The sequence below is a fragment of the Nanorana parkeri genome, unplaced genomic scaffold (assembly GCF_000935625.1).
Source record: "Nanorana parkeri isolate BGI_ZX_2015 unplaced genomic scaffold, ASM93562v1 scaffold101, whole genome shotgun sequence".
Classification (NCBI taxonomy): Eukaryota; Metazoa; Chordata; class Amphibia; order Anura; family Dicroglossidae; genus Nanorana; species Nanorana parkeri.
The window spans coordinates 1580125-1590847 of NW_017306369.1; the positions used below are offsets into that span (position 1 = coordinate 1580125).

Sequence of the window (10723 nt, forward strand, 5' to 3'; positions counted from 1 at the left end):
AGATTAACATATCTGTGTTTTCAAGGGAAAGTGTTATTTTGGAGTTGTATATATCTGTTATTGTATGTTTAGGATCTTTTTGCCCAATCAGTACTTATCTTTGTATATAAATGCTTTACACTCAGTTCCTCCCTTATCTGTATGATTAATCCCATTCTGGGTGAAACGCATTACAGTGCCTAGGGTCTTGGTGGGGTGCATGTTGTGCACCCGAAAAATAAACCCATCTGTGCTATTGGGTAATGTTGGTATGCAGCTGATTTCTTTTGCCTTTTATTGTATATACTGTGAGCATGAACAAGCTTCCAAGCTGGAGAAGAGGAGAAGACAGCCACGTCTATTTCTTATCTTCCCATGGCAGAGATTACAATTCTTTTTGATACACAGTGCTTTAACAAACTAAATGCTGTCTTTTAAAACTAAGCTAATATCAGGAAGGTATAAAAGACACAAATAAATGCAATTCTGTATTCATAAATATTTCATTTTTTTATTGCCAGCAGTGTATGCATGTGAATTTGACTTGGTATGAGCATCTTGCAATCCACTGTGCAGCAGGGTTTAGACTGCATGTGAAAGGACAAGGACCCAATCAGCTGTGTTGTAGTGCTCATGTGCTAACAAGGGACTTGCTGATAGAAGGAGTTAGCACAGTTGCAAAGGGATGGTCTTGTGTTTCTCCTGCTTACTTTTACTGTCCACCCAAGAGCTAGGGGAGGGACAAGATCTGTAAGTATTATCGGGTCTCCTTTTGGCCAGACAAGGCTGTGCTATATGGCTGGACTTTGTAAATCTCAGACCTGATTAAACAGAAAAAGAATGCCTTTGGTAGGTAAAACAGCTCCCTGATACAGTATGTATTTAATCTGTATATTAAGCAGTTTGCCTGAGGTTCTGCTGTAATCAACACAATGATACAATCTGACATTGCAACACAGTAATAAATACAATGTTTCTCAATGGGGCTGATTACTTAAAGATCAGAGATTGATCACTTTTATAAGTTACTGTTGCTCAGCCTTTATCCTTTTTTTTTATTCTTCTGCATGACCGTCTTCCTTAAATAATAAACATAGCTTCATATATTTCATTAGGCTAACTGAACTACACTGTGAATCAATCAACTTCAATAAGCATGTGTTATATCAACAATAATAAAAAAATACCTCTAGAGTTTTACCCTTTGTTCATTTTAAATTGAAAAACAGATAGGTTTATTTCAGCAAAACTTAACATAATATGTGACAAAAGAAGAAATATATGTGTTTGATTCTGAACAGAATGACTTAGCCCCACAGCTGAATCCTTCAGTAACCTAATATCTCCGTGTTTGCATATTTAGTAGCTGGCTTATGTTGTAAATGAGCAGCGTTTGCTCCTGACCACAAAATGTGCTAACCATCTGATACATTTACAGGAATAGTTCAGAAAAATCACAAGGTTTACCTGCAATATTTCTAAATGGGCCAAACAACATTTCAGAGATCGGCAAACTGTAAACACACTGCTATTACTCAACTGAATATATATATATTATTTTTATATTTACACACAACTTTTATGCATAATTGACTTAACAATGTAATTGCTTCTCTGAAGAAAGACATAAAGCAAAACAAGCAGGGGAATTTTCCGATACGTTAATAAGAATATAAAACTGTCTTTGCACAATGCAAAGATAGGAATGAATTTGTGCTGAATGTGAAGGAAATGTTTATTTTTTTCTCCAGAATAATTTCAGACCTAGATCTTTGCTTTCAATAATGCAAACATCTTTTAAGCATTACTTAATATTTACACCTTTTATATCTACTCGGGGAACATCATCAGGCTTATTTAATGAGGCAGTACAGAGAGCAATGATGATCTGCTGAATGCACTAACTCAGAGCAACCAATCAAATTTCACCTTTTCAGTTACAGCAATGAAAGATCGTTGCTGATTGGGTGCTTTGAACAATGCATTTTGCCTTTATAAGCAGGGATGAAAGCCCACTTTGTTATTGCAAGTAGTGTCTACTTAACAACACAGTTGACTCTTTATGCTTGCCAACATGCAGATTCTATCATATGGGGTTACTGTTGTCGACCAGTTCTTGAATAGTGCATGGGAGCTTCGGCTCTTCAGTTGATATACTGTCCACTATGGAAGAGAGACACTGGAGACTGCTGGAAGCTGAGGACTCATGAATAGATCCTTCTGAAAAACAAATGTCAATGCAAGTGACAGATGCTACAACCGAGCTTCCTTATAGCTAATTGAGCTTGTGAAAATCAAGTGCTAGTTTATATCTACAACATGTTAGTGCTTTGCAACAGGAGATGAACTAAAGCTGGGGGACATTTTATAGGCTTTAAATTTTGGCCTTTAAATGTTTTGCCTGTAGTACTTTAATATTAACATTGCCCTTTAAATAACAGTAAAGTGTCGTTTTTAATCCCATCGATTGTTGGAAATGCTTGACACCAAAATGGGAAGAGGGAGTGACGTGAACTGTATGACTGACTATCTTGTACATCATCACAGCATAAGACCAAGCAGAATGTTTGGATTTACCTTCTTTAAGGTTGACGTCTGAGATTGTGGAATGATTCGGAATTTTGTGCCAGTCACTATGGCAGCTACTAAGGAAATCTTCTCTCTGGATCTGAGAATAATAATAAATGTTACAATATATATATACATGTAAGTCATACCATACTATTCTCTGCTGTCCCTATTCTTGCGTTTCATTCTGGTACAATACAGCGAGTTACTAAATGCTATGTTTCTTGACAATAAAAGTAAATCTCCTATGAACACTAGTTAGTATTTTTTTTTACTAATCCTGAGAGTCTAATTTTAAATTATCATTTTTTATTGTTTGGTGTATTTCAAATGCTGCTTGTAATGCTAGTAGTCATACAAAACATTATCTTTCATCTGGCAAAATATCAGATGTTCCCTAATCTCCAAAGAGTTACAAAGCGCCATATAACCATAGACTTCTTTTCTGGACTGTTCATATTGTTACTGCTGTTATTTTTATTATATGATTAGATTTTTATTATTGTTACTTATTTCCCAGATGGATTGCAGATCCGTTCTTTGGCAAAGTGCCTGTGCAGTGCACCAATCATTTACAGGTCCATCTAACTGATATTTCCAGGCACAATTTCTACAGATTTCAGATGGCACAAGTTTTATTTTGTTTCAACTGATTCATAGATTCCCACAGAAATAAAAGATTGTTGCTGAAACAGTCAAATCTTGACTGCTTCATCTGTAACATTTTCCTAAGACTGGCCAACATTCTTTCTGACTGATTTGCATGGTTTAAAAAGTCCATAATATAAATAATTTGAATAATATGAATTCATCCCACATCTTGCACATATCTAATGTATTTCTATTAACTTGCAAGCACAGAACTGGTTATATCACTTTTAGGTTTTAAATTTTAATACATATGATAGTCATTGTAAACCCCATGGGGTTCATATATGCTTGAATTGTTTGTTCTTTTTGCTTATAGCTATCCTGCAGTATTACATCATCACAATATGCATTTAAATGTTCTCTCCAAATTAAAGTTTTTTCACTAGTTTACACAGAAATATATTTATTAGTAATACTGCAATTCATAGACCTTAGTAGCAAAAAAGAGGATTTTTAATGGAGAATTCTGTATACTGATCTCAAACAAAATGTTACGGTCTGGCTCTAGGACACTCTGTGCACTGTTCTTTTGGCTATTTGTGCTACAATTGACAGGCTTGACATACGTTTTCAAGACAGCTGCAGCAACACTTACATTCTTGGCTGAAAAAGTGATGAGCGTTAACATGCACTTCTCTTTCATGGTACAATACTACATTTTATTTGTAAGCATTTCAGTTTTTAGAACTTTTTTTTTTTAGAGTTGTATTTTTTGCTGTCTGTTCATTGTTTTCTTGTTGAAACAGGTTTAACGTGTTTTTCCTAGACCTATCGATGATTGTACATGTTGTTATCCTGGTTAATTCATTATTTTATTGCTTTTTGCTATACTTCATAGCACATTATGTAACTGGTGTTTGCTGGGCTACATGTGACCCTCTTACTTCTTCAGTACAGCTGCCAGCAAGTTTAAGAATTTCAATTAACTGAGTCCACAATCTGTTCCATAGTGCATGGAGACTATAACTTATTAGACCATTTTGCAGCTGAATCACTTTTTTTTTAATCAGAGTTACCGTACTTTCTTTCAACAATATCAGAGGCTAAATATTTAAGTGTTAAAAAACTGCGTGGACATTTTTGCTGTTGGATAAATGTAGAGCAGTTGGGTTAATGCAGCCCTTTACAAGGTTACTCTACGTATCTGCATACTCTTTTATTTGAGTTGAACATGCTGTGCTGAAGACTGTACTTCAGGTCTCCATGTTTAATCTATTCATCATAACCTCATGCCTTCTATGTTTAAATGATGTCTGGATTTTGCCTTTATCAGTTAAATGTCTTTAAAGCTACTTCAGAACTATGAGTAATGCTGACACCAAACACACTCGATTGCTTACACTGACATCTTTGGGGTTGTATGGGAAAGGCTCATCTTCTTTCTGGGGCTTGTCCTGTTGATCCAAGCTGTGCAGTAGATCCTGAAGCCTCTCTATATAATTTATTGCACTGCGTAGGATTTCAACTTTTGGGAGTCTCTGGTTGGGGTTGGAAACTGTCCTTCTTTTCAGAGCCTCAAATGCTTCATTAATTTTCTTTAATCTTCTCCTTTCCCTCAAAGTAGCTGCTTTCCTCCTGTCTGTTGGAGCTGACTTCCGCTTGCATGTCTTACAAGCCCAGATCAAACACTGCCCAGGACAGTGCGTTTGTAGGCCAGGTGGGGCTAATACATGTTCCTCTCCACTGCTGTCACTTCCACCGTCTCCAGGTATCTGATCCTGACAAGGGGACAACGTGCCATCACTACCTGGATACAAAGGAGAGCCATCTGTCATTTCCAGTTGTTGTAGGGCTCCATTATCTCCTTCAAAATAAAAGAAATAGGAATTGGTTTCAAAAAGGTCCATCATTATGCTTTGCCCTTGATTACTGAGGCTGCCTGGTTGGAAACTTGTGCTGAAAACAGCACAGCCCTAAGGAATTTAATTAGTACAGTGACATAAGTCTCAGTCTTTATATAGCTACTGAAACTCTATCCAACTTTTATCTGTCGCAGTGCATCACCCTTCAAAACTGATTTCAAGAGTCTCCTGGGTGTAGTCCTCTCAGCTGTAACAGCTATGGATTTGAAATTCCCCTTCAAGGTTAACCATGAATAAGATGGAAATGGCTATATTCAGGGATTACATTAACTTTCTAAAAATAATTACTCTGAGAGGCTTTTATCTACCTACTCAAAACAATAAAATGCTAAAATAATTTTTTATGTAATATATATTTTCAGTTCCTGTGAGAGAGGCCTGACAGAACAAAGTGCCAGGCCTAGTCCTGCACCCCTGGGTTGGTGGATTTAAAAATGTCATATAGTTTTTTCCTAATCTGTGCACTGCATACAGGTCTCATAAGAGCAGTCAAAGCTACTTAGATAGACAGCAATGAGCCATGTGTTTTTTGTCGAATGTGCCCCATGTGCGAAGCGCAAAACAAGTTTGACAACAAAATGGGTACCACAGGGATGACATAGTGGAGCCTGATGCCTGGATTTCTTAAGCCTTGCCTGCAAGGAATATATTTTTAGATGTATGACATTTTTAATTAACATAGCCTTGTACAGTTTTTATTTACCTATTTTTTTTTTACAAACGTATGCCACTTCACTCGTCCTATAAAGTGGTCCTGAATGTAATGCTCTGTGGAACAATATGTGAAATGTCCGCTGCAAAGACAGTTCTTTGTGGTCAATGCTGATGGCAATAATCACTGACACTTTGGTACTGACACACCTGAAATACTGTAAGTGGCACCCATGTTGCATCTAACAGCCATCCAAATCTCAATGAGCATATACTGTATATCGGTGCATACCAGAGAGAAGAATAATATTTTTCATACAATAGTAGGGATCCTTCCTTAAACTGAAGTGTCCCCAGCTAAATCTAGTGTTTTTGCAGCTAGGCTACAGCCAGCCTGAGCTTTTTTATGTTTTATGTGTTCACCTAAGCTTAGGACATTTTTTTTTTTTTTTTTTTTTCTGCCTGCTGCTTTTAAATTGGCTCCAGTACTGCAAATTAACAATGTATTGGGTTCTAAATGTTGGTCTGCCTTGGTCAATCACTGAGGGTTTTATTCCAATGAGTGAGAGGGGAGAGGATAAATATTTGGAGCAACCTTCTAGAAAGGTCTTTTGTCCTTTCCTATTAGGTAGCTGCCTGGTAAGGATGCCAGTGTTAGGAGTCCTTTTCTTGGGACATGGCCACAGCTGAAGACCTGGAGCAAGGCCCAAGGAAACTAGGGTTGATTGTGTTAGGGAGCATCTTCAGATGAGTCTGCTATGCTGAAGAGCTTCCAGGAGAGCTTGAGAAAGCTGTTGCCAGATTGACATTGCATGAAGTAGGGATGCACCGATGCGGATACTAGTATCAGTATTGGTGCAGATACTGAGTATTTGGCCGAGTTTTTCGATACCTTCCCCATTACCGGAACTTCCAGTCAGAGGAAGATTTCCTCTGACCGGCAGTGCCATATGGGACCATGGAACCGGCTTCCCGGGCAATCAGGAAGCCAGGTGGCGAGTAATTACCTGCTGCTTGGCTTCCTGATTGGCCGGGAAGACACAGCAATAGTCTATCCACTCATGTATTTTAGTTATTGAGGTAGTTGCACTCTTCTACATACTGTGTTTAAATATTTATCTTGCATTATTGTTTCAAGATTTGATAGAATTTTTTTTGGGAGTGAAATCCCTACCTCTGAATTTGTGAAAAACGTGATGCTTGTAGTTTATTGTTTCATTGCCACAACAGTATGCAGCATAATCTGGAAAGTGATCTCAGTCTAAACGACCTCACATCCTGTAGCTAAAGTTGCCAGTTGGCAAGTCACACAGTTTCATGAAGATTACCTCACAACATAAAATTTACATTCTGACCATGGCCTAGTATCTATTTTCAGAAGCATTAGAAAAATAAGTTTTTTGTCAAAACTAAAATGTATAGAACATACTGTATATGTTGACATTTTCATTGTGTGATCTGTAGAAAGCATGGCAGCACTTAAAATGAAAAATTAGGTATCATGCGGTAGTCATATATGTCAAACTTGTGCATATCTGCTTGGGTTTGATTTTTGCCTCCCTGTTCATGTATTAGGATGACTGGCAATCAATTTAGTAAAGTACAGCAACAGGCAGGGAAACCTGCATTTTGGGAAATATGGCATCATATCATCTCTTTATACATAGCACAGCAGATGATATCTCTGTATGTGAAGCTATTTTTTCTTAACTAGAGAAGAATATATACACATAGAGGTCATTGGCACTTCAAATATACAAATTTAGGTAGTAATTTTACAAAACTTGGTAAGAATCTGCTTGTACCCTCCAAACTTCAGATATTATTATGGGTACACACAGGGCTTCTCCTATAATTAGGCAGCCTGAGGTGGTTGCCTAAGGCAGCATCTCATTGGAGGGGCAGCCGGTTGTTGGAGGGGGTGGCCACAGTGCCCAAGGTTGCTAAGAGCACTTAGCAACTTGTGAAGCTCTGTCTGACATCCCGCCCAGCTCACTGCCATCATCGCTTGCCTAGAGCTGAGTGGGTTGCCCAGCTCCTGGCAGCTAGACATGTGCAATTTACATCCGAATTTCCGAATCCCAATGCATACGAATGTGTCTGAATCCGAATTTCCGTTTATGAATTTCCGATCCCATCATAATTTTGTTCAAAAATGAAACTGAGTTGGACATGTGACTTTTCTGGCTAATCCGATGTGTTTCTTGGTTTAATGCATCCGAATGGGACTGAACACGAGTTTTCGTTACGGCAACAAGGGAGCCATATACAGTATATACATACAGTATAATACTAAAGCTGAGGCTCCAAGACCTGAATGGCCAAATTTCCGAATTGCATTCGGGAGCTCCCAAATGCCATTCGGAAATTCGGATCCCGAATGCCATTCGGGTCTAGGAGATTCAGCTCTAGTATTAATATCTGTATATGGTTTTCTGAAAACCGTAAATTCGTCTGAAACTAACGAAAATTCGGACTGCGTCCGAATCCGAAACCCGAACAGAATTGAATTTCGGATCTAAATCCTGAATCCCGAAGTAACAAAATATCTGAACCGAACCAAATTTTTCCGCAGCTTACATGTCTACTGGCAACCAATAGTATCAGTGAGCTGGGCATCAGTGAGTCAGACAGATGCAATGTGACAATGAGGACCCCCTTCCCTGGATGACAAGTGACCAGTTCCCTGTCAGCATCCCCCCAGAACGAAATCGCTTAGGCGGCGATTAACATTGGGACGTCACTGGGTACACAATATAATACGGTGAACACTGCTCTACAAAACTGATACAGTTTGAGAGAGTATCGTCTGGATATCAATAAGATCAGTATAGTAAAGCATGGTTCACGTGAAATTGAAAGATGTATTTAACACCCCTTCTCACATATACAACATTTATTGCAAGGTTTTTACTTTTTTCAAGTTAATGCCTTCTTCTATCCTGAAAAAAATCAAACACCTTTTCCTACAGATGATGAGGTTGGCGAAGAGTCAACCTGTGTAGAAAACGAACATCCTGTCTATTTCCCTCATCAATGGCTCAACTACTCTGCGCAGCCAGGGAAGAAGATGTCTTCACTCAAACACTAGGGCATTTCAATAGCAGACTGGATCCAATGAAGCAGTATGTAATAAGCAATTAGAGTTGTACTTGAGATAACTGGAATTTGTACCTACATCAGCACAAAAACATTGCAGAAAAGGTCAAATATTTCATGAATTATTTTTTGAGGCTGGTATTTTCAACAGTAACTGTACAGGATAAAACAATTGTAGTTCTCACTAACATCAAGTTTGGTAACATTTAGATTTGTGTGGCAGAGATGTATGCTTCCTGGTAATGCAGAAATGTTGTCATGTTTAATTTATTACTTCTGAGATATTTTCATAAGGTGTAGTCACGGTATACTAATATTCCTAACTGTAAGCCAAGATGTGCTTTATAAAGTGTACAAGACAGTCTCATGTCGTGCTCAGCCAGTGTGAGAGAGATGCATCTTTCCTACATAAACAGACATCTTCTATCCATTATGATGAATTGTGTATTCATTGCAGTTCTCTGGTTTCCACATTGCTGGTGTTTATGACGTATAGGTTTAAGTGCTGTAACCCAAGTGTCAAGAACTGTATTGACAAATGGTCACCACTGCACAAACACATTTATTATTTTGGTTGTTTTTTAAAGACTCTTCAAGCCATCCAAAACACAACGGCCCCCATTATTCTGAAAGTTATATCACGTAAACTGCACTTATGGGCTCACGGATGGCAGTTATAAATGATAAGGACCAACATTCAGAATCTTACAGTTAGGAATCATTTAATTGTACATCTAACTGTAAACTTTTGTTTTGTGACATTAAGCTTAGACAAACCACATTACAGTCTATATTGTGCTGCAAATGCTGTACTATACATTATCTTACACCTAAGTTTGATTTTAAAGACAAGTGTAGCTGTTTTAGAGGACTTTGAGTCTGAATGTTTTGAGGTGCAAGCATGCTGGCTTTTGGCACCAGTAGTCCAACACTGTTAACTGTCAAAACCTAAAACCCTTTACTACCTCAATACCTAAACTATGCATACAATTTTGAACAATCAACTCCTCCTTCTGCAAAACTAGCCCTAAAAACTGATCTCTGGGCAATTTTGCCCCCTCCTTAACTCCCATCACCTAGAACGGTAAAAAAAATATATTTTAATATAATTTACAACACACATGAGTCCACTGTCATGTGTTCGCTTGCTGGTGTGGTAATTTAGTGCTGCAGTCAGTACCCCGCACTAGACATTCCCCTCATTGTGAAGTCATCGTGCTGCTGCAGTTTTTAGGAGAACACCACTGCTTTACAGCCAGTAGAAAATGTCCATTCACCCAGGTGGTCACATGGGCATATGAAGGAGGACCCTCTTGCTCTGCAGTCTAGAAAGGTAGAAGAGTCAGGAACCATCATGTGACTGCAGAATTAGGTAAGATAAGGCGGCTTTTAGATTAGATTACTTTTTTTTGACAGCTTCAGTGATTAGTTAGGGGGGGTGTTGTTGTGAGGGGGGCAGGGGTGGTGGAAGATGATTCCTGGCTGGAGCACAGCTTTAACACCTAAATCTTACCACTGAATTTGTTCCTAACACTTAGCCCTGACCTGTAATCTAACCCCTATGCCTGCAGCCTCATCCTTCAATACTTAACTTTTTCTCAGCCCCCTAAAATGTTATCCTAACCTTAAGCATAACAGATAGCCTTAATCCCTTAACCCCTCAGCCCAACATTAACCTAACATGTCTAAAGTAAGCTATAAAACTATTTAAACCCTTCAGTAACATAACCATCTTGTTAAACAATGGAAGTCTATGTACCAAAAGGCAAAAGTGCTTGCAACTAAACCCAGTAGCACCGAGATCCCAATGTCAGGCACCAATGACCAGTAAGTAATGGGCCTTGATATCTCTCTAAATTCTTCTGGCTTAAGGAGTAGCATGGGCCTGGAGTGACTGCAGGAACTCTGTCATG

General features: G+C 38.4%; 1 protein-coding gene across 1 annotated transcript; it reads right to left on the minus strand.

Annotated features, from left to right (window-relative positions):
* Nucleotides 1–2065: 2065 nt before the first annotated feature.
* Nucleotides 2066–5048, minus strand: MYF6 (myogenic factor 6). Its single transcript, XM_018552910.1, has 3 exons — nucleotides 4539–5048; nucleotides 2557–2647; nucleotides 2066–2199 (listed from the first exon to the last, which is right to left on the minus strand). The coding sequence occupies exons 1-3, from the start codon at nucleotides 5046–5048 to the stop codon at nucleotides 2066–2068; spliced, it is 735 nt and encodes a 244-aa protein (XP_018408412.1).
* Between the last annotated feature and the right edge of the window lie 5675 nt (nucleotides 5049–10723).